Source organism: Aquarana catesbeiana, linkage group LG01, assembly GCF_042186555.1.
Source record: "Aquarana catesbeiana isolate 2022-GZ linkage group LG01, ASM4218655v1, whole genome shotgun sequence".
Classification (NCBI taxonomy): domain Eukaryota; kingdom Metazoa; phylum Chordata; class Amphibia; order Anura; family Ranidae; genus Aquarana; species Aquarana catesbeiana.
Genome location: NC_133324.1, coordinates 948,955,920 through 948,980,670, shown reverse-complemented (window position 1 = coordinate 948,980,670; position 24,751 = coordinate 948,955,920). Strand labels below are relative to the sequence as shown.

The 24,751-nt window shown below is 43.3% G+C and overlaps 1 protein-coding gene and 1 pseudogene across 1 annotated transcript in view; both read left to right on the top strand.

Moving 5' to 3' along the window:
* LOC141121604 (von Willebrand factor A domain-containing protein 5A-like) overlaps positions 1 to 24,751 on the top strand; it is a 116,657-nt gene that overhangs the window by 76,265 nt on the left and 15,641 nt on the right. The window contains exons 12-18 of the mRNA XM_073611257.1: positions 71 to 229; positions 7,813 to 7,916; positions 10,907 to 11,115; positions 17,065 to 17,142; positions 20,074 to 20,124; positions 21,004 to 21,054; positions 23,806 to 23,933. Coding sequence (XP_073467358.1) covers positions 71 to 229; positions 7,813 to 7,916; positions 10,907 to 11,115; positions 17,065 to 17,142; positions 20,074 to 20,124; positions 21,004 to 21,054; positions 23,806 to 23,933 — 780 coding nt within the window. The remainder of the gene's footprint in view (positions 1 to 70; positions 230 to 7,812; positions 7,917 to 10,906; positions 11,116 to 17,064; positions 17,143 to 20,073; positions 20,125 to 21,003; positions 21,055 to 23,805; positions 23,934 to 24,751) is intronic.
* LOC141124438 (U2 spliceosomal RNA) lies at positions 16,654 to 16,812 on the top strand (annotated as a pseudogene).

Below are 24,751 nucleotides of genomic sequence, written 5' to 3'. Positions count from 1 at the left end.
TTGTTATTTTTGTCTCAAGTTCTGCTTTGGTAAACTTACTGTTTTCTTTTTTATTAATACCCCTCTCAAGGTGCTTCGGGCACTCAAGTACTCCTTACAGCCCTCTGTGAACGATGTTTCTCTCACATGGACCCTTCCTTCTGGTGTGGAAGCCATCGTCCTGTCCCAAGTCCCCACTTGCTTCTTCCAGGGACTAAGGTCTATTGTCTACGCTCAGCTAAAGGGAAAGGTCAGTGGCCCAGGGAACATTGTGTTTTGTATGGTAGTTCAGCTTTAAGACTGCCAAAAATTGTTATCAAATGGGAACCTGGCAGAATATCTGTCAGAAATTAACAAGTCTCAGGACTGGGGTAGATGGGCACAGGCTGAGTGATACTGGATAGTTATACTGTACCTGGAATATTTTTAGATCAAGCTAGGCTCTGCTGGTGGTACAAAATGAAGTACCAAATATATACAACTTGACCCAATCTGAGGGAAAGTGTACAACTTATATTTGGGGTAGGTGGGTTTTCTGTGGTGATGGGTTTGAGTTTGAGGTGCAGGTAGGTGTAATTTAATTTAATAAACCTGCAAGCTAAAGCTGTATTTTCCCAAGCCACAAAACATAAACAGCAAGTGTCACAACGGGAGCAATGAAATATATTTAAAACTAATTGTGAGGCACTGGCTGTGGATGGTGTATATGTGTCCCCTAGGTTTACCACCTACAGTGGGGACAATAATCATTTGATCCCCTGCAGATTTTGTAAGTTTGCCTACTTGCAAAGAAATTAAAGTGGAGTTCCGACGATTTTTTTTTTTTAAAGTCAGCAGCTACAAATACTGCAGCTGCTGACTTTTAAAATATGGACACTTACCTGTCCAGGGCGCCCGCGATGTCAGCACCCGAAGCCGATCTGTCCCTTGGCTCTCGGGTGCTGCCGCCGCCATCTTCAGTAAGGGAATCAGGGAGTGAAGCCTTGCGGCTTCACTTTCTGGTTCCCTACTGCGCATGCGCGACTCACGCTGCACGTTCCCACTGGTCCCTGCTGTCTCCTGGGACCCGTGTGTCTCCCAGAAGACAGCGGGGGGACGGGAAGTGGCGTAGATACCCGCGGATGGCTCGGGTATCTATGCCCAGAAGTGGGAGGAAAATACCTATATTAGACAGGTATCTGCTCCCCTCTCCCCCGTTAAAGGTTCCAGATGTGACACTGGGGGGGGGGGGGGGGGGTTCCGAAAAGCGGAAGTTCCATTTTTGGGTGGAACTCTGCTTTAAGGGTCTATAATTGTTATCATTTCAGTGAGTGAAATAAGTATTTGATCCCCTACCAACCAACATTAATTCTGGCTCCACAGACTGGCTACAGTATGTGCTCATGTGGTACACAGATTAGTCCTGTCAATTTAGGAAGGTGCTCCTAACGACAACTCGTTATGTGTATATAAGACACCTGTCCACAGAATCTCTTTCTTCCATTCAAACCTCACCATCATGGACAAGACCAAAGAGCTGTCAAAGGACAACAGGGACAAGATTGTAAACCTGCACAATGGTAGAATGGGCTGCAAGACCATCAGCAAGAAGCTTGGTGAGAAGGAGACAACTATTGGAGCAATTATTTGCAAATGGAAAAAATACAAAATAACCATCAATCGCCCTCGGTCTGGAGCTCCCTGCAAGATTTCACCTCATGGGTTAAGGATGATCATGGGAAAAGTGAGGGATCAGCCTAGAACTACAAGGGAGGAGCTTATGAATGATCTCAAGGCAGTGGGGACCACAGTCACCAAACAAACCATTGGTAACACAGTGCGCCACCATGGATTGAAATTCTGCAGTGCCCCAAGGTCCTCCTCCTCAAGAAGACACATGTACAGGCCCGTCTGAAGTTTGCCAATGAACATCTAAATGATTCAGAGAAGGATTGGGAGAAGGTGCTGTGGTCAGATGAGAAAAAAATTGAGCTCTTTGGCGTTAACTCAACCCAACGTGTTTGGAGGTAGAAAAATGCTTATTAGGACCCTAAGAACACCATCCCTACAGTCAAGCACGGAGGTGGAAACATGATTCTTTGGGGCTGTTTCTCTGCTAAATGTACAGGCCGACATTGCCACGTTGAGGGGCCAATGGAGGGGGGCCATGTATTGTAAAATCTTGGATGAGAACCTTCTTCCCTCAGCCAAAACACTGAAGATGGGTCATGGATGGGTCTTCCAGCATAACAATGTCTCAAAGTATACTGCCAAGGCAATAAAGGAGTGGCTCAAGAAGAAGCACATTAAGGTCATGGAGTGGCCAAGCCAGTCTCCAGACCTTAATCCTATAGAAAATTTATGGAGGGAGCTGAAACTTCCAGTTGCCAAGACAGCCAAGACAAGGATTTAGAGAAGATCTGTAAAGAAGAGTGGACCAAAATCCCTCCTGAGATGTGTGCCAACCTGGTCACCAACTACAAGAAACGTCTTACATCTGTACTTACCAACAAGGGTTTCTCCACCAAGTACCAAGTCATGTTTTACTTGGGGATCAAATACTTATTTTACTCACTGAACTGCAACTCAATTTATAGCATTTGTATTGTGTGTTTTTTTGGAAATTTGGTTGATATTCTGTCTCTGTCATTTAAAGCAGAACTCCGGGCAAAAACTTTTTTCCATGTCCTTGTTGCTGATCTCCTACCTTCACCAACTATGTCACCCATGTTCTTCTGAGCTCTGTAGTTCCTCTGTAATAGGCTGTTGATCTTGCTAAAAAAAACATTATTGCCCAGTTACATCTTGTTTGTAAGACCGCTGGCTGCTATTTCTCCCATATCCTAAGCCAGCGGTCTGACACTCCCCCTTGTAGTTCTCTGTAAAGCGAGCAGGGAGTTCTATGGAGGGGGTCTCACAGCCCCCCGGTCTGTGCCGCCCATGGAGGAGGTGTCCTCCTTCTCCTCTCTCCTCTTCCTCTTCTCCCTGCCAGTCGTCCACCCCCTCTCCGTGCAGAGTGGGATCACATATCACCGGGATGACAAAGCGGGGATCTTGGGCCGTGAGAGGTATTGCATACCTCCCAACTTTCTGAGATGGGAATGAGGGACACCTATTAGCAAAAGTATGTAGGCATAGGACACACCCCCTGCCACGCCCTCTTAAAGGAGAATTGTACAAAAAATGATTGGTTAAATCCACTAAGTGCTTTTTTTTTATCACTACTATTCCTTCAGATTGGCTTTTGGAAATTACAAATGCAACAATTTAGACATTGGATGAAAGGTTTAGCCCTGGGAAACACTTTTTTTATAGATAAAAAGTGCATTTTATATACAACTTTATAGATCAGACCAAAATGAGGGACAAATCAGGAGGAATGAGGGACAGAGGGACTTTGTTCCAAATCAGGGACAATCCCTCAAAATCAGGGACAGTTGGGAAGTATTGTATTGTATTGTATGTGAAATACCGATCTCTGTAATGTCCCGCCGCCCGCCGGCATGGTGATTGACAGCGCACTGTTCCAATGCAGGTGGGAGTGCTGGTCCCTTACATGCGGCACTGGTGGTCCCTTACATGCGGCACTGGTGGTCCCTTACATGCAGCAATGGTGGTCCCTGACATGCGGCACTGGTGGTCCCTTACATGCGGCACTGGTGGTCCCTTACATGCAGCAATGGTGGTCCCTGACATGCGGCACTGGTGGTCTCTGAAATGAGGCAATGGTGGACACTAACATGAGGCACTGGTGGTCCCTGACATGCGGCACTGGTGGACACTGACACGTTGCACTGGTTTGCATTTATATTAAATGCATTAAATGTATTAATTTAATTAATTTCAATTTATTTATTAAATGCATTATATTATATTATATTAATATGCATTCATACTAAAATGCTTTGCATTTGTAAGGCTGTAACCTATCATACTGTGTGTTACTGAGTAGTATGGCTTGCTGGCTGCAGAATGAGGGGTGTGATTTATGTTGAAGTGGGCTTGTTCACATTTACATGTACAAGCCTTGTGTACCTCCCACATTCATTGCAATTCCAAGGATTCATGGGAAATGTAGTCAGATTACAGTTTAGAGAGAGAGAGAAGAGGATGTGATGTAATCACTGTTCTGTTCAGAGATCCTCCCTGCCAGAATACAGGCTGCATTTTTTGAATCACAGAGCTGACTTCCTGAAAATTCAATCAGGAGATTTCTCTTAAACAGTAAGAAATTTCACAAATGTAATAACTGTTTAGTGTTTTGTGTTGGGGGGTGTACTAATGGGGGATTTTTGAAAATCCCGGAGTTCTGCTTTAAAATACACTTGAAATAAAAATTATAGACCCTTCATTTCTTTGTAAGTGTACAAACTTACGAAATCTGCAGGGGATCAAATATTTATTTTCCCCACTGTATACATTGTGAGGGGCTCCAGGGTTTGTGGCGGATATGGAGAAAATAAACTTTTTGTTTTTTTCAAATCTCAATACATCCTGTTCTTGGTCCTAGAGCCCAGAGGCCTTATTGAGCTTTGGTAGGGATGAAGCCTCCATTGCTAGGTCCACATCTTGTCTGGTAGTCGGACCTCATTAGTCTCAGCCTTGCACAGGCTTCTTATATAGCTGCACCCAGAAGGGAAGCTCCACTTGTTTGCACCCTCCCCAACTCCACTGCCACATTTGGCACTTTTTGGGGGGGAGCGGGTACCTGCTTTTAACAGGTACCGGCTCTCACTTCCACTCAGATCGCCAGTCTTCTGGGACACATTACAAGTCCCAGAAGACTGCAGGACCATTCATAAGGTGCAGCTCAACTTGCGTATGTGCAGTAGGACACAGGTTGTGAAGCTGCAGGGCTTCACTTCCTATTTCCCTTACTAGAGATGCCGGCGCCTGCACCTGAAGCCGATTAAAGAATCGGCTCGGGTTAAAAGTCAGCAGCTACAGTATTTAGTGACTTTTTTTTATCTGAAGGAGCCTGGAGCTCCTCTTTAAGGTTATCTCTCTCTCGCTCTCTCTGCTGTGGTGTGACAAGGCTGCTGCTTAATAATTACTGCTGCTAGTTCAACCTGTCCCATATATATCTATATATAGATATATATCTATATATCTATATATCTATATATATATACAGTATATATAGCGCCCCATGCAGCTACTGTTGTTGAAATTTTGTTTTTGACCTTCCTAGAGGCATCAATTGATTAGTTAGGTCCTCTCTGGGCTCTGTTGATATGGTCTCCATTACCAATTACTTCCCCTGTCTCCCAGTGGACCCTGGGACATAGTCGGTGGGAGAATCATGATCCCAGCCAGCTTGTTAATATCTCCCCAGCTAATCCCTGGTCAATATGACAGGTGACCAGCAGAGGGCTGAGGGGGGTATAAATAGGCTGGAACCCAGAGCAGAGGTCTTTTGTTCCTTGGGTAGTAAGACCCAGCCTGAGGGCTGTGGCATCCCTGGGAAATCTGCCTGGAACTGCAAGTTTCTTACATTGGGTCCCAGCTACTGTTTGGCTGGGGGACCTCTGTTCTATCCTCCTGGAGCATTCACAGAAAGCCTCCTAAGGGTCCAGGACACAGGCTGCTGGAGTACAGAAGTTGACTGACTTTGCACATGGCTGCTCAGTGATCAGGAAACAGTGAGTTCCAGCCTTCTGGACCTAAAGACTTTCTTTGGCTTTTCTAAGAGATCAGCAGTTACTACTTTTACACTCAGGACTGTATTCCTCTTGAGGACTCCCTGTTTAGTACTGTTCATCTATACACTTCAAAGGGGGTGCCCTCACCCTGAAGTCTTATGCCGCGTACACACGACCAGACTTTCCGGCAGAAAAGGTCAGATGGAACCATTCCGTCGGACATTCCGATCGTGTGTGGGCTTCATCGGACCTTTTCTTTTGAAAATTCTGACAGACCTAGAAATAGAACATGTTTCAAATTTTTACGACGGAGTCAGTTCCTATCGTGCAAGTCCGTTTCAGCGGAACTCTGTCGTAACTCGGTCGGAAAGACCATCGGAGTCTATTCTGACGGAAAGTCCGCTCGTGTGTACGCGGCATTAGAGCAAAGTTAGAGTCCTAATTTTTAAGTTTACAGTTACTGGAGTATCCCTAGGCTCACCCTATCCAAGTTCTACCCAAACATATAAAAAAGAAAAAAAAAAGAGCTGCACAGCCTGTTTACTGACTCATGTGTGTTTGCCTCTGCTTCACATAAAACTTGGACTGATGAACAATGTTGTGAATGTGAGGAACAAGGCGAAGGTGAAGGCTTTCGTTATTTGAGGCAGGTGTTTCCAAACTCATGCCAAGATTAAGGAAGGCATCTTTGTTGGTGAACGGATACGGTACATACATCATCAATGACTAGTGGTTTGAGGATCTCTTAGTGGCGCCAGAGAAAATCGCCTGGAAAGCATTCAAAGATGTTTTGGCAACTACAGAACCCCTGGTTGTCAAACTTCTTATAGCATACAAGACCACGATGTGCATCATGTCACTAAAGGTTCATTTTCTGCATCAACACTTGGACCTCTTTCCCGAAAATCTAGGTGCAGTCAGTCATCCTTGGATAACTCTCCCACTGTGGAAAAGAACATTTAGCACATACAATATACCAGTGGCGTCGCTAAGGGGTGGCTATTGAGGCTAGAGCCCTGAATTTGGGGCCCATAGCCCCGAGTCTCTTGCCGCAGGGATCCCTACCTAACCAGCGGGCCATGGCCTCTCTGCAGCCGGGCAGCAGGTGCGGCAGGTGGGCGGGCTTTATAAGAGAGCCAGGCAGGCGGAAGGGAGAAGAATGGAGCGGGCGGATGACCAGAGATCACATAATCTCTCTCCGCCCGCCCCGCATCACAACTCTCCTGCCCTCACTCAGAACCGACAGCTGCACCTGCCTCTGCTAAATGGACCAGTGCTGCCAGCCTGCCACCAATGCAGCGACGATGCACATTTGGTGGCACTGGCAGGCATGGCAAGTGACAATCTGCAAATAGTGGCAGGTGACGAGGCAAACGATCATCTGGTGACAGGCGACGGTGGGAAGTGACAAGCTGCATCTGGTGGCAGGAGATGTGCCAAGTGACATGCCAAGGGCTCCCATTGATTCTGCATTATGGTGAGTAGGGATGGGCCGAACAGATCCCTGTTCGGGTCGCACCAGAACTTCCGAACACCACGAAAGTTTGAACCCGAATAACGAACCCCATTAAAGTCAATGGGACCCGAACATCAAAAATCAAAAGTGCCTATTTTGAAGGTTATATGCAACTAATTGGGCATACAATGGTTATAGGGGTCCGGGTCCTGCCCTGGGGGACATGTATCAATTAAAAAAAAGTTTGTAAAAAACTTAATTTTTAAATGAGCACTGATTTTTTTATTTTTAAAGTGAAAGCCTAAAAATGAAAAATTCCTTCCAATATAGTGCCTGGGGGGTCCCTTGGTCTACCTGTAAAGTGGCAGATCTGCACCATGTCTAGAATCTGCTTCAGCAATAATTGCATTTATAAAGCCAAAAAAATGACATTTTCCCTGCAAGCTGCCTTTATTTTGCTCAGCAACAGCTGGCGAGCCAATGTGTATGATGAGGCCCCGATGTAGTGCACGGGGAAGAAGATTAAAGATTTTTTGGATACATTCTGGTGTCACTTTGACTTTGTATAGAAGTAATGGGTGCGTAAAAATTGGCCTTTGGGTGTCGGTGGCGCCTTCCCACTGTAATCCTATAGAGGTACTCTTGATGAAAGCAAGAATTGGCCTTGAAAGTTTGTTGCAGCTATCTGTTACTAACTATATTAAAGCGTTAAGAGATTTTGTGATTTACATTTTATTTGTATTTATTCTTTCCTAGGTGGAGAATGAAGCTGAAGGTGAGGTCTGTCTGCAGTACAAGTTTAATGAAGAAATTATAAAGAACAGCCTTCGTTTTCTGCTGGACATGCAGATTATTGAAAGGTCATTATTTAGTGTGAATCATCCTACTTCAATGAGAAACATTTCCAGGATTATCTTTTTAGGGTCACCACCAGTAGCGGCCGGTGGTAATTTTTTTTTTGGGGGCTCGGGTCTGGAGCACTTACCCCATCTATGGAGGGCAGCATTTCTCCTGGGCTTCACCGGCGGCTTCCCCTGCTTGGCGGCGGCGGCTTTCCTTGCTCTCCACGGGCATCATGGCGGCGGTGGCTTCCGTTTCCTCCCTCCTCCTTAACGGCCAATCGGGACTCTTCTCTTTTCAGCCAATCGGAAAATAGGTCTAAGACCTGCTTCTGATTGGCCAGATTGAGGATCAGTGGTTCAATAGCAAATATTCATTCGCTATTGTAACACCTGGGTGGGCCTGTAGTGCAATGCTCTGCGGCCAGAGCCCATCCTATTTTGAAGCCTATTAGAGCCTCTGGCTCTAATCAGCTGCTTAAAAAAAAAAAAACAGCTGCTGTAATTCATGCACCCGCAGTCCTGAAAGAGGCCGGATGCATGAATAGGGGGTGGAGGCCGTGGATAGAGAGGGAGGCACCCGGGTCCCCCTAATGGACTGGTCTCCACCAGCAGACTGGCAGAGCTTTGGTCTCCTCATGCACTGTCTATCTTCTCTCATGCTTTGCAGACTGGCAAAACTATAAATTCCTTATGCTCTAAACAAATATCTCCCAACTGCCATCCATCCATTACTAGGCAAAGCTCTGGTTTCCTCATGCTCTGTCTACCTTCTCCCACTCACCATCCACAGACAAGTAGAGCTCTTTTCTCCTCATGCACTGTCTATCTTCTCTCACCCACCATCCATAGACCAGCATAGTACTGATTTCTTTATTCACTGTTTACCTTCTCTCACCCACCATCCCTACACTGGCATAGTACTGGTCTTCTTATGCACCGTCTATAATCTCTCATCCACCATCCATAGACCAGCATAGTACTGATTTCTTTATTCACTGTTTACCTTCTCTCACCCACCATCCCTACACTGGCATAATACTGGTCTTCTTATGCACCATCTATCTTCTCTCATCCACCATTCATAGACTGGCATAGTACTGGTCTCCTTATGCACCGTCTATCTTCTCTCAGCCACCATCCATAGACTGGCATAGAAATAGTCTCCTTATACACTGTCTATCTTCTCTCTTTCACCATCCATAGACTGGCATACTACTTGTCTCCTTAGTCACTATCTATCTTCTCTCATCCACCATACATGTACTGGCCTCCTTATTCACTGTCTATCTTCTCTCACCCACCATCCGTAGACTGGCATAGTACTGGTCTCCTCATGCACTGTCTATCTTCACTTATCCACCATCCATAGACTGGCATAGTACTGATCTCCTTATGCACTGTCTATCTCACCGTATCCACCATCCATAGACTGGCATAGTACTGGTTACAGGTCTCCTTATGCACTGTCTATATTCTCTCACCCACCATCCATAGACTGGCACAGTACTGGTCTTCTTATGCACTGTCTATCCTTTTTCAGGTTAAAGATGGTAGAAGACTGCAGTCTGGTAAAATCAACGTCTTTATTGTAGCATGTCCATCAAAGCAAATACAATACAACAGGAGAAATGAGAATGCTGATACATTTCCCGATATCAAGTACTTGCTCATAGACTCTATGGGTAAATGCTTGGTAGTGTGAGATGCATCAGAAATCTCACCTATCCTGCTGTATTGTATCTGCGTTGATGGACATGTTACAATAAAGAAGTTGCAACCATTCACTCAATTGCCAGTTATAGGTGGGGGTAGTGGACACCTTTTTTGTATTACTGTTATATTGGTCAGGCAACACACTGACACCTTTGCAGCCATTGTGCGATTTTCTGGGTGTTCAGTGTGCCCCTGTACCTTTTAAGAAGGGGTGGTCTCCCTTCAGTCCACCTGCCCTTCACCTATCCATCAGAATGCATGTGCTTCCATTCTGGAGTCACTCATAAGCTAGTGATAGGACCACAGATACCAGGGTGCCGTGATGAGGCTCTGTGGCTTAAGCATGTATTTGAAAATTTGTGCAGACTAAACCCCTGTTTTAACGCATACTGTTAGAAAGGTTGATTCAGTTGTCAGCAGGCTGGTCGGTGAGTAAGCTTTGATCGTTCCTTGGATTTATCCTTGGTCTTGTTTATATCATATGTTCCAATGCTACTTGCTGCAATGGCCAGTTATAGGTGGGGGTAGTGGACACCTTTTTTGTATGCCTTATTACCTGAACTATCTGTCAGCTAAACTGCAAGTACCTGTTTGCTTTGCTCAGCAGGAGAGATGAGAATGCTGATGCATTTCACACTACCAAGTACTTGCTCATAAAATCTATGGGTAAATTCTTGGTAGCGTGAAATGCATCAGAAGTCTCACCTATCCTGCTGTATTGTATCTGCATTGATAGACATGCTACAATAAGGAAGTTGATTTCACTGGAGTGCAACCATTCACTATCTTTCATATGGTTTTTACAATTACCAGCTGGACCAGCATCTGGTCTTTGGGCAGATAATTGGACCTTAAAGTGGTTGTGAAGCTCCCCCCCCCCCCCCCGGCCCTTCCCTTTTCCTTATCTGAGCCCGATCCAATCCAGCGATGTGCAGTGGCTCCTGCCGCTATCTCTCTCCTCACTGGAAAGATTGATAGCAGCGGAAGCGATTAGCTCCCGCTGCTGTCAATCAAATCCGGTGACGTGGGGGGGGGGGCGGGGTTGAGTCCTTCTGTCTGTGTCAATGGAGCAAGCCAGCATGGTTGCCTCCTGGAAAGCAGCTTTTAATGGGGGCAGCTGATGAAGAGGAGCAGCCTGTGGGGGACCCCGGAAGAAGAGGATCAGGGCTGCTCTGTGCAAAATCTCTAAGCAGAGCAGGTAAGTATAGACATGTTTGTTATTTTTATAAAAAAAAAAAAACCTGAAGTTTTACAACCACTTTAAGCACTATTGCATATTATTTATCCTTTTTCAGGCCCACCATCCACAGACTGGCAGCCAAAGCTCTGATTTCTGAACTGGAACATGGACAAGAGTCACCATCTGAAGAAGTAAAGAAGAAGATCTTGGAGACCAGTCTGCAGTCTGGTGTTGTCTCCTCTCTCACAGCCTATGTAGCCGTCAACAAGGACACCAAGACATGTGTGGGGGCTCCTCCTGTGCGCAGGCAAATCCCGATTGAATGTATGTATTTTTCACATTTCAATGCCGCTATACGGAAGAGAATAAATGCATGCCCCATCATGGGGAAGCCACAAAATTGTTACTTCCACTTTAGTTCATTAACAGCTGTGACTATGGCAGATCTTTCCAATAACCAAAAAGGGCAGCACTGCCCTCTAATAATTAGATTAATCAGAATGTAAAAAATAAATACATCAATACATTTGACTAACATACATCATGTGACAAACACAATAATAAATGGACAAAAGTGCAGATTAGCAAAAATGTGAAATCCAGCAGACCTAATAGTCAGTGAAATTGCATCCAAACCAATGTGGGTTAATAACATAGTATATTCAAGTCCCCTTCCAAGTGCAAAATAATGGTGACAGTTCTTGTTTGATATGTGCAATTCGTTTTGGTCCGAATTAGTTTTCCACTTAAGGTCTAGCCTCGTTTTGAGATTTGTTGTTTACAAGTTGAAAACAGTTTTTTTTTGCTAGAAAATTACTTAGAACCCCCAAACATTACATATTGTTTTTTTCTAACACCCTAGAGAATAAAATGGCAGTCATTGCAATACTTTTTTTCCCACCGTATTTGCGCAGCGGTCTTACAAACGCACTTTTTTTGGAAAAAAATCATTTTTGAATTAAAAAAATAAGACAACAGTAAAGTTAGCCCAATTTTTTTTTATATTGTTAAAGATAATGTTACGCAGAGTAAATTGATATCCAACATGTCACGCTTCATAGGCGACATTTAAAAAATTCTACAGGTTGCATATTTTGAGTTACAGAGGAGGTCTAGGGCTAGAATTATTGCTCTCGCTCTAACGATTGCGGCAATACCTCACATGTGTGGTTTGACCACCGTTTTCATATGCGGGCACTACTCATGTATGCGTTCGCTTCTGCGCGCGAGCTCGCCAGGACGGGGAGCTTTAACCACCTCAATACTGGGCATTTTCGCCCCCTTCCTGCCCAAGCCATTTTTAAGCTTTCAGCGCTGTCGCATTTTGAATGACAATTGCGTGGTCATACAACACTGTACTCAAATGAAATTGTTATCATTTTTTCCCCACAAATAGAGCTTTCTTTTGGTGGTATTTGATCACCTCTGCGGTTTTTATTTTTTGCGCTATAAACAAAAGAAGAGTGACAAGTTTTAAAAAAAACACAATAATTTTTACCTTTTGCGATAATAAATATCCAATTTTTTTTTCTTTAAAACAAATTTTTTCTCAGTTTAGGCCGATATGTATTCTTGTACATATTTTTGGTTAAAAAAAAATCGCAATAAGCGTATATAGATTGGTTTGCGCAAAAGGTATAGCGTCTACAAAATAGGGGATAGTTTTATAACATTTTAATTTTTTTTTATTTTTTTACTAGTAATGGCGGCGATCTGCAATTTTTATCGTGACTGCGATATTGCGGCGGACACATCGGACACTTTTGACACATATTTGGGACCATTCACATTTATACAGCGATCCGTGCTATAAAAATGCATTGATTACTGTATAAATGTGACAGGCAGTGAAGGGGTTAACACTAGTGCCTAGTGACACGGCGGGCGCGCACGATCGCCGGCGGCGGCGCGCGCGCGCCCCCTGGTGGCCTAGGAAAGCGAGGACATCATATGACGCCCACCCGCAACGAGAGCTGCGCCGCCTGGCCGTCAATTGACGGCCGGCGGTCGGCAGGCGGTTAAAAAAAAAAAACATTTTTTATCTTATTTATTTTACTTTATTTTATTTATTTTTTTCACTGTTTTAAAAAAAAAAAAAAAATTTGGATCACTTTTATTCCTGTTACAAGGAATGTAAACATCTCTTGTAATAGAAAAATAGCATGACAGGACCTCTTAAATATGAGATCTGGGGTCAAAAAGTCCTCAGATCTCATATTTGGACTTAAATGCAAAAAAAAATAAAATTTTGTCATTTGAAAAAAAATGACAACAAAAAAATGGCCCTTTAGGACGTATGGGCGGAGCTGACATTATGACGTCGCTTCCGCCCTCCTATGATATGTAAATGGGTGGGGGCCATCTTTCCCTCACTCGTCTCCATACCACAGACATGACAGGTCCCGATCGCCTCCGCTGCTACCGACGGCTCCGGTAAGTGGCGGAGGGAGAGCAGTGGGAGGGGGTGGCACCTCTCCCGCCACCGATAACGGTGATCTCGCAGCGAATCAGCCGCAGAGACCACCATTATCGTAAACACGACTGGCTCCTAAAAAGATGGATACCTCGGTTGTGGCAGCAGCTGCTGTCGTTACCGAGATATCCATCTTTAAACTGCCGACGTATATGTACAGGAGCCGGTCGGTAAGTGGTTAAGGAATTTCGAAAAATTTGAAAATTTGAAATATTAACTAACTATTAAATTATAGGTATTGGAATTTCCTTTCAAATTTGGCTGTTAGTGAACGTAACGAATACGAATTTATCCGAACTTCCGAATTATCAGAAATAAAGAATGCTGTATCTAAATGAATGGAACATAACAAATTAATAATAATAAATAATAATAAAAAACGTTTTTATTATTAATTTGTTCTGTTCCATTTATTTAGATGTGGCATTTGGTTTTTCGGATAATTTGTAACTTTGGATAAATTCGTATTCGTTATCTTCACTAACAGCCGAATTTGAAAGGAAATTCCAATACCTATAATTGAATAGTTAGTTATTATTTAGAATTTTTGGATTTTCATTCTTATTTTCGGATTTTCACATTTACGAATCTTCGAATTTTACGAAATTTCGAATTTACAAATTTTTGAACTTTTGAATTTACGAATTGCAATCATAACGAATGACCCAAAAAACGAACCCCCCCCCCAAAAAAAAACAAATAAAACAAACACATTTTTCGGCAGTGCACATGTCTAGTTCTTGTTACAAAAACCCCCCACTGTGCAATCTTCAAACCGCTTACCTTCTGTGAAAGACCTCACATTAGAAAAGAGGTCAGAAGCGCATATATTTTCCAGTTCCCATAAAAATAGTAAATCTAAAGACAAAGGAACTCTCATAGTGTTCACTAATGCCCCGTACACACGGTCGGATTGTCCGACGGAAAATGTGTGATAGGACCTTGTTGTCAGAAATTCCGACCGTGTGTGGGCTCCATCACACATTTTCCATTGGAATTTCCGACACACAAAGTTTGAGAGCTTGCTATAAAAATTTCCGACAAAAAAATCAGTTGTCAGAAATTCTGATCGTGACTACACAAATCCGACGGACAAAGTGCCACGGATGCTCAGAATAAATTAAGAGATGAAAGCTATTGGCTTCTGCCTCGTTTATAGTCCAGACGTACGTGTTTTACGTCACCACGTTCAGAATGATCGGATTTTCTGACAACTTTGTGTGACCGTGTGTATGCAAGACAAGTTTGAACCAACATCCGTCGGAAAAAATCCATGGATTTTGTTGTCGGAATGTCCGATCAATGTCCGACCGTGTGTACAGGGCTTTAGAGTACTTTCACAATGAGGCGTTGGCCATGTTAGCGGTAAAGCGCCGCTAGTTTTAGCAGTGCTTTGCATGCTTTACCGTCGCTTTGCAGGCGCTTCGGCAGGGCTGGCCATTGATTTCAATGGCAGGGGTGTTTTAGGAGTGATGTATTCACCGCTCCTAAAGCGCCCCAAAGATGCTGCTTGCAGGACTTTTTTTCCTGTCCTGCAAGCGCACCTCCCCAGTGTGAAAGCACTCAGGCTTTCACACTGGGGTTTTTAGCGCTAAAACGCCTGAAAAGCACCTCAGTGTAAAGGTGGCCTAAGATATTTATTCAATATAAAATAGGGTTATAAACACTCACATAGCATGTAAGAATCAGTGCATGAATAAAACTTGTATCCGACCACATAAGGGACAAAACCCTGCCATTCAGGGTTTTGTCCAGTGGCGGCTGGGGTTTTTTTTTGGGGGGGGGCGGCATCAGACGCTGTTTGCCGGTCGGTCTGGCACTTGCCCCATTGTGGTGGGTCTTTACAGTCTTTCAGAGGCACTCTCATGCAGATGTAAGTCATTTGTAGGCATGCTCAGATAACTTTACATCCTAATGATGTTAGATGGTCTCCTTCTGCTCCTCACAGGTCTCATTCTCCGTCTTCCATGGGCTCTCCATGGGGTATAATCCCCGAACCCTCCACAACTACATCTCTGGGGCGTTCTCTCGTATCAGACCACCAGGCACTTCCTGAACACCAACCAATCACACTCCATCCTACCCTCCTGGCCGGGACAGCACCTATCCCACTATTTCAGCCTGCCTACACCAGTTCTTAGATGTGGTGGCTGCATTCATTTTCTTTTTTTTCCCAGCAAGGAACATTGTCAGCAAGTATAGAAAACACTAGTTGATCTTGCCAGAAGTGTACCTGTCCCATCGTGTGAGCCAAAATGGAAGCACAAATATCTTTATCCTCATTGTGTAAAATACTAACGCCATCCATCCACCATGTAATAGAGATAAACAAAGGCAGACATGTTTGGAATCCAGCCTGGGTTGAGCAGGGCTTTTTTTTTCAGCAGGAACTAGGGGGAACTCAATTCCACCACCTCTGGCTCAGGTCTTCTGCTCCCTGCTCACTACTATCACTTGGACTGAAGTCCAGCTTCTGCGTTTACAAGTGATAGCTTATCTCCCAATAGCTCCCACAGGTCAGATCTCCTGCGCAGATCCCACTGAGTGCCGGACAGGGACAAGGGAGATACAGAACAGGTGCCCAGGGTTCAGTGCAGTCATGGGCAGGAGAGGGTGCATGGTAGGCTGCACCCTAGGCTGCACCCTCTGTTGTCTTCATTTTTTTCCCTGGTGATCAGTTGTTGATGCTCCTACTGCATGATCTCCCTTGCAAGTGACTGTAGTATAGTATAGTATGCTGGGAGGTACTACCGCCGGATAGGTGTTTCAGCTTAATATTGCAACAAAAGTAAGACATATGACAGATGGTGGAGCTTTTAAGGAGGGGGGAGAAGATGAGGGCAGTGGAGGAAGGGGGTTGTATGCAGAGGGTCAAAGTGTCAAAAAATGTTTTTCTTCTTTTCCTTTTAAGGGTAAATGAGAGATTTTAAGTCTTTTTCATCCCAGATCTCTCTTGTAACTTTCTTGTATTCCTTGTAATAGGAATAAAAGTGATAAAAAAAACTAAAGGGACAGTGTGAAAATAAAAAAATTAAAAAGTAAAATAAATAAGAAAAAAAAAAGTTTAACGTGCCCCATTACTCCGTGCTTGTGCGCAGAAGCGAACGCATATGTAAGTTGCACCTTCATATGTAAACGATGTTCAAACCACACATGTGAGGTATTGCAGCGAACGTTAGAGCGAGAGCAATAATTCTAGCACTAGACTTCCTCTGTAACTTTAAACTGGTAATCTGTAAACATTTTTAAACCGTCACCTATGGAGATTTTTAAGTACCGTACTTTGTCGTCATTCCACGAGCGAGCGCAATTTTAAAGCATAACATGTTCAGTATCTATTTACTCTGCATAACGTCATCTTACACATTATACAAAGAATTGGGGTAACTATTGTTTTTTTTTTTTTTTTAATTCACATACAATGTGATATAAAATATTGCATTTTATTCTCTAGGGTCTCTGCTAAAAAGAGATGGAAGAAGAGCTTGCTCTGTCCACTCCACGCATCGACCTGGTATTGCAGTACCTCCAGGACCGGTGCACCCCTCTCTAAAAAAAAAAAAAAAAAAAATAATAATAAAAACATATATATACATAATGTTTTGGGGTTCTAAGTAATTTTCTAGCAAAAAATACACATTTTTACTTGTAAACAACAAATGTCAGAAAAAAGGCCTGGTCTTTGAGTGGTTCTTCCTGCTCTGATTAAAGCATTTGCCTGTCATGGTGAGAAATCTACAAGTATGTAAATAGAGAGTCTGTATCGGTTCTTATCTCTCACCATCTATCCCTTCTTACAGTAGACCTACACCTCAGTGGTTTGTCCTGTTCTTCTTCTGATAACTTTGCAAGTCCTATTAGAAAGCTGACTATACCTGGTAAGTGCCACATATATATTGTGTTTGCTGCTTCTGCTGTGTGTCAAGTTATTGTCAAAAAAAGTGTTTGGGGACCCGGGTCCTGCCCCAGGGGACATGTTTCAATGCAAAAAAATGTTTTAAAAACGTCCGTTTTTCCGGGAGCAGTGATTTTAATAATGCTTCAAGTGAAACAATAATAGTGAAAATTTTTAAATTTCTTACCTGGTGGGTGTCTATAGTATGACTGTAAAGTGGCGCATTTTTCCCGTGTTTAGAACAGTCCGAGAGCAAAATGACATTTCTAAAGGAAAAAAAGTCATTTAAAAGTACTCATGGCTATAATGAATTGTCGGTCCCGGCAATACAGATAAAAGAAGTCATTGAAAAAAATGGCATGGGATCCCCCCAGTCCATTACCAGGCCCTTTGGGTCTGGTATGAATATTAAGGGGAACCCCGAACTAAAATTTTTTTTTTAAAATTGCGTGGGGGTCCCCCCAAATTCCATACCAGGCCCTTCAGGTCGTTTTTAAAACTTTTTTTTTGCATTGATACATGTCCCCTGGGGCAGGACCCAGGTCCCCAAACACTTTTTATGACAATAACTTGTATATTAGCCTTTAAAATCAGCACTTTTGTTTTCTCCCATAGACTTTTAAAGGGTGTTCTGGGGCTCTCGAATTTGCCGCGAACACCCCAAATTGTTCACTATTTAGTGAACAGGCGAACACCTGATGTTCGAGTCGAACTTATGTTCAACTCGAACATCGGGCTCATCCCTAGCTGTCACTTTAGAAAACTCAGCATGCTCTGGGAATTCTCTCTTGTATTTGTAAGATAAAAAGTGTGTGTGTGTGTGTGTGTGTGTGTGTGTGTGTGTGTGTGTGTATATATATATATATATATATATATATATATATATATATATATATATATATATATATATATATATATATATATATATATATATATATATATATATATATATATAAACAGTGTACATTTGCTGCAAGAGAGGGTGGCTACATTCACTGTGGGACCAGTCCTGTGTCAGCTTGCAGTCGGCTGGTGTTTTTTTTTTGGGGGGGTCGCAAACAGGATCCTTTTTTTGAACCGGATCAAATTTGCACCGCATATATGCGAACGGCCTTCATTGGAACTAATGTTTTTTTAAACGACATGCGAATCTATGCATTTCCGGAACGCATTTGATCCGTATAGAATTCACATAAGTGTGAATCGGGGCTGAAGGAGCTCACACAACAGGCTGACAATGTTTCTGCTAATTACAAGGCAGTGGCTAAGTGTTGTCAGCCTGTAACAGGAAGTTACAGGACCACTTTCTGACTGGGAATATACGTCATTACTTTGATGTTAAATACCAGGGTTATGTCAGCAGCTAGATACCATAACCTGGTATTTTCTTTTCCTGGAGGCAGCCGGCTTTCAGATAAAAGTGATCCCTTCCGATTCGCCATGGGATAATTTTTAGAAGTGCCGGGAGAAGTTGCATTACCAATTGATGAGCCCGGGAACCATCTGAAGTTGGCAGTCTTTTCGCATAGAGATAAGTGAGGGCGAAATGGCCACCGCTCATCTCTATGCCCTTGGAGGACTAGAGCAACGACACGACCTCATGTTTGGTTCTCGGGCCATGTAAACATGATTTTTTTTTTTTTTACTTTTCATAAAGCAAAAGATTACATTTTTTTTTTTTTTTTATAAAGGTAAAGGAGAGATTTGGGGTCTTTTAGACTCCAGATCCCTCCATAAAGAGGATCTGTCTTGCTGTATTGTTATCGCAAGGGACGTTTTACATTAAAAAGTGATCAAAAAAAATAAACCAAAAATTAAAGGGACAGTATAAAAATGAAAACAATGTAAAGAAGTAATAATACTTTTCTTTTTAAACTGCCCCCGTGTTCGTGCGCAGTAGTGAACGCACGCATAGGTCACACCCACGTATGTAAACAGTGCTCAAAGCACACATGTGAGGTATCACCGCAAATGTCTGAGCGAGGGCAATAATTTTAGCACTAGACCTCCTCTGTAACTCCAAACTGGTAACCTGTAGAAATGTTTAAAGCGTTGCCTATGGAGATTTTTAAGTGCCGTAGTTTGCCACCATTCATGACAAAATGTGCTTGAAAAACTGCTGTGCACAAACCGTGTGACTTAAATTGCGACAACTGCCATTTTATTCTCTATGCTAAAAAAAAGTATATAATGTTTGGGGGTTCAAAGTAATTTTCTTGCTTAAAATACAGATTTTTACTTAACAACAAATGTCAGAAAAACGGCTTGGTACTTAAAGTGTTACTAAGCCCAGGATCCTGCAGTCACTATATCTGGTCTCCCACAGTACACAGAACATGGAAATACAATTATTTTAGTAAATATAAACTGCTAAATACCTTTTTTATATATATATATATATATATATATATATATATATATATAGCAGTCTTGTGACTTCTATCAGTGTCTGGTTAAGCTTGTAGGAGGAGTTTTCATACTGCACTGAGTTGTCCTATCAGGATGCAGGACCCCTGACCCTCTGTCTGGACAGTGCTGATTGGCCCTATGCGAATCTTATGCACCCTCCCAAGAAAAAAAAACTCTCTAGCAATACACACCATACTGAGCATGTACAGCTTGACTCCTAATGCTCTGTCTTATCCGAACCTGTTCTGGAGTCAGTGGAAGAAGAGGAGGATCTGTGCACACAGGATCAAACAGCCTTATTACACAATACAGAGGATTAGGCTCCACAGTAAATATAACCAGCATGCTTTACTGCATATACAGACTGATTTTACTGTTGTGGGTTTAGTAACCCTTTTAAGTGGTTAAGAAACTTTCTACTGAAAAACAGATATTGACTTTACATAAATGGTGCTATAAAGCATGGTCCTTCTTTATGTTTATGAAGCTTTTCTTTAATGTACAGATGCAGCACCACTAAAGCTGGTTGGTTGGTTTAAGAAAATGACATCATCAGGTATGTGATTGTACACTCCCAAGGGGCCTGTCACATGTTCTTAAAGTTGGCGCCATTGCTCTGTGCCCTGTGATGTTCCCTACCAAAAAGCCTTCATCAGCTGATTTCTTCAGGCACACTCACCAAACCGTAAGCTGTAACAGCTACAGCAGACACAGCATGTTTCCCAGACACAAATCCTCCCCAGGTATATGTACTGGGTCAGTGTCAGTAGGAGGACATATGCCCAATTGTTGGTGTCAGTAGGAGGACATATGCCCAATTGTTGGTGTCAGTGGGAGGACATATGCCCAATTGTTGGTGTCAGTGGGAGAAATAGTACCCCATTGTTGGTGTCACTGTGAAGAATTGTGCCCCATTGTTGGTGTCATTGGGAGGAATTGTGACCCTTCATCGGTGTCAGTGGGAGAACACATGCCCAATTGTTGGTGTCAGTAGATGGAATAGTACTCCAAGGGCTGGTGAAAAGCGAGCAAAGGGCCGCAGTTTGGAGAGCACTGCTCTAGATAAAGGAGTGCATTACTTTCCCCTGGTAAACATCTAAGAGGATTACGATGCCATGGGATTACCATAAAACAGTATCAGGAATTGTATTAAGTTGTTATAATAAAGGGTTATCCTACATGGATAGACTGTCTGGGAGACCCTGGGATAAGACTAGGTGTTTAACCACATTCCACATCAAGACAACTGATTTCAGAATTGGCATCTGATGTTCGTGAAGGAATGATTTGGAGACATCTAGAAAGATCAATAATTGTCCAGTCTCCATGACATGTGACAGTGGGAAATTTACCGGGTACATAGGGAACAAGTAGGGAAATCTATATGAGATTGAAGGAAAAAGGACAAAACTAATATTATTTTTCTCTTTTTTAGCGGCAAATTTGTTTAGGAGGTCTGTAGAACTACCTAAAGAGGATACTGAAGGTTGAACAGTCATCTTTATTTTTTCAATCACAATGTCATATTTAAAGTTTGTCTAAGAGAATATCTCTGCATTGCATGCATGTTTCCCCATGTTTTAGCCATTTCCCCATGTTTTATGCAAGAACAGAAAAACAGATCCATACCGTGGTTTACTTTCCAGCAAAACAATGCCATTGCCTTGACTTGAAGTCCCAAGAGCTAGTTCAAACAGTGTGTGGGGAAAGGGCTCTTGGGAGATGTAGTTCTGGGGGTGTGCTTACCTCAATCACGACTGAGTTCCCAGCAGCTGGCCCTGCAAGAACTGGTCTGGTGATGTCACAGAGAGTAATTAGACTTGTTAAATTTAAAATAAGTTATAATTTAGTTAAAATAAAAAATAAATGCTGGGATATGCTTTAGGGCTAGTTTACACTTGCTTCAAAACATGACTTTGGACAGGCTTTGTTAAAGCTCTCTGAACGCCAATCAAAGCCCCTGTCACTAAATAAAATGATTAGGTTACAGTCCTGTTTACACCTTGTTTTTGCTTGGTGCTTCGATGGGGCTTCGATGAGGCTTTGGTGAGCTTCGATGGGCCTTTAGTGGGGCTTTGGTGGGGCTTCACGCAAGCTTTGCCATAGACTTCTATGGGGGCTTTGAAAATGCTTTGAAGCACCACTAAAGCTGCATGGGGTATGATTTATGAAGCAAAAGCAAGGTGTCAACAGGACGGTAAGCTAACCATTTTATTTATTGACAGGAGCTTTGACTGGCGTTCAGAGAGCTTTAACAAAGCATGTCTGAAGCCTTGTTTTGAAGCAAGTGTAAACTAGCCGTTCATTTGTGTTGAAGCCGACGCAAGTGTAAATGAGCTCTTAGAGGAGGAGAGGGAGGTTTGGGGTTAGATTTAGGAAATACTTGGACTGGAGATCCTCTTTAATGTCCCATGCTGTGAGTTGGCTCTCGGCTTATCCATTTGGCTTTTCCCTGATCATCTCCGATCTTTGACTGTTCTACGTGTTCTGCTGGCTGTCCTGTCATATTAGAGTTTGGTACCACAGCCGGGGGCAGTGATTTGCCAGCACAAGACTTTCATGGCAGGAACCAAATCAAAGAAAAAACACTGCCGCTCATGTATCCTGGCAGAACTGTGTGTGTGTCCAGCCTGGATCACCGCAGCTAGATTCTTGCCACTGGAATTCGGATCATGGCTAAATGCTTGTGTGAATGCATCCCAACTCTTACCTTGCCAGCTCAGGCGATCCATGGCCACACCTTAGTTTCTTAGCATGGGGCTCATCAGAGTTTCTGTGGTTGCTTCAGACATGTAGCACCCTTCTAGGTAGGTGCTAGGATAGATAGATAAATGTTAGTGTTTGTTTTTGATAGGTAAATTTAGATGTAAGCTAGAGTCAGTGTGGTTGTAATGTTGGTTTAGGTAAAAGAATAGTTTGGCTCACTGTACTCAGTAAGCTGCAATAGCTTAGTCAGGCCTGGTTCTGTGTGCTCTGCTGCTGCCAGTCTGCTGGATACCTCCCTCTGTATCAAGGCAACCTGAGACGTTTCTGAATGATAGGTGTGGAGCTATGCAGGTAGCAGCATGAATATTGACACAGCCCAGCCTATCCCAAAGAGGCAGGCTCTGAAGGCATGCTGGGAGACAGTATTTATTATGAGAGCACACAGAGCTCTGGATCTTTTGCCAAAGTGGAGGAGTCCAGCCTTAGGAGGGATGCTGCCCTCTCAGGTACAGGCTGCCATGAGGAGGCCTCAGGTGGTCAACCTGTGGGGAAGAATGCTGAGACCCAGGTGCTTAGAAGAATCTGACTGAGGAGAGCTGTCTGCCATAGATCCATCTGGTATCACTGGAGAGCATCGCTTGGATTGTTGGAAGGATGCTCCATCTGTCCTTGGGTGTCAGTGCAGACATTACTGGATCTTAGGGACCTTGTTCTCTAGCTTCCCCTCTGGTGCCTAGTTATAGTCAGCTGCGGGTCTATTAAAGGGGATATTTTACTACTTAAAGGGGCTTTGCTCTACTGGCTGTTGCAGACTAGATCCTTTAGGTGAAGTCTTGAGGTCTCAGAGATATTTTCAGGTGTAGGCCCCTTGGCTCTTCCACAGCTGGAACCTCAGTGAACATTACCTTGAGTCGGTAGAACTGTTGTGTGCAGGGGGTAGCCACCCCCACCCAGATGGGTGGAATCCCTTAAACAGGAAGACCCTACTGTTCTAAAGCTTAGGCTTATTTATGTGGTCCTTAGCCACCTTCTGGGCCCACCACCCTAGGCATTGGCTGCAGTACAAGAAATAGTTATACTGCCCATTTGCCTTGCCCCACCTCCTATACTCTAGAAAGCTCTAGAAGTAAGGGGAGAGCAATCAGATCTTCAGCCTGTGAAATCCAGAACAGCCAAAGGAAATCACCAACCGCTCCAATGATTACAGAGGAGCCAAAAAAACCTACATTTACCCATCATCCTTTCAGCCTATCTAGGAGGGTGCTACAGGTTTAAAAAAAATAACCCTTTGCCTTTACAACTATTTTAAAAATAGTTCATGTTGAGCAAGATTTTAGTTCCACTTTAAGAGTAGATAAATTTTGTGGTGGCTTGGGCAACTACAAAAGGAATCTCTACTGTGCTCTCCAGACACCAATTTTAATACATAATATATAATCTCATATTTCATCTTTTTGTTATTTTATTATTTAGAATGTCTTACATTGTCATCTTCGCCATCACCCCCCCCCCCCCCCTCCTTATGTTCTAGTGGAGACCCCCCCTTTCCTGAGGCTGATCTCCCTGCAGAACGCGGACGGATCCTGGAATCTGACCCCCAAAATCTCTGCTGTCCTGGGAATATCTGAGACAGACATAAAGACCGGGAACCCCGACCAGGTATTGTGTTACCGATCATATCTGCTCTCTGGGTATGAAGACTTTATACTGCTGGCAGAAAATAAGGATGTATGATAATAATATGCAATATTTTATTTTAACCTGAAAAAAATATTTGTTTTAAATAATAATATGTTTTTCTTGATCATAATAAATAAATACCTAAATAAAAAATAATTTAACCAGTAATAATATATTTAATAAATATGCTGTTCGCTATAAATTAGGGTACACTTCTATTGGTCTGATGCTTTCATGCGCCCACCTCAAACCATTTGCCAAATGAAATCCATTGAAGCACAACTTTCAGTTTGAGCCCTGATTCACATTGATGCGATTTGGCATGCTTTTTGACATGTTAAATCGCATGCCAAATCGGCGGCAATTGCCGGCAATGGCAGTGTCCGAATCGGTGCGATGCTGGATTTGCGGCGCCACACCAATTTCCAAAAGTAGTTCCTGTACTACTTTTAGAGATTTCGGGGTGTGATTTCGGGGTGTGCAGAAACCCACACAGATGTCTCTGAAATCGCCCCCAAAGTCGGGACTGACATGCGGGAATGAAATTGTGCGAGTTCAGCTGAACACGCATGATTCAATTCCCGCAGTCAGTGTGAACCTAGGCTAAATCAGCTGAATACATTCCAGGGGGTATCAAAACAAAAGGTGCGTAACATCTTGCAGTTGGTTTTCTTAAGAAAGCAGCCACAGCCTGAGTAGAAATGCCTGTCACCTGCCAGCATGCGGCAGAGAAGGACCCTTGCTCTCTGCGTAGAAGCAGTGGTCTCTCTGCAGACGTACAACACTCCTCCTGCTGA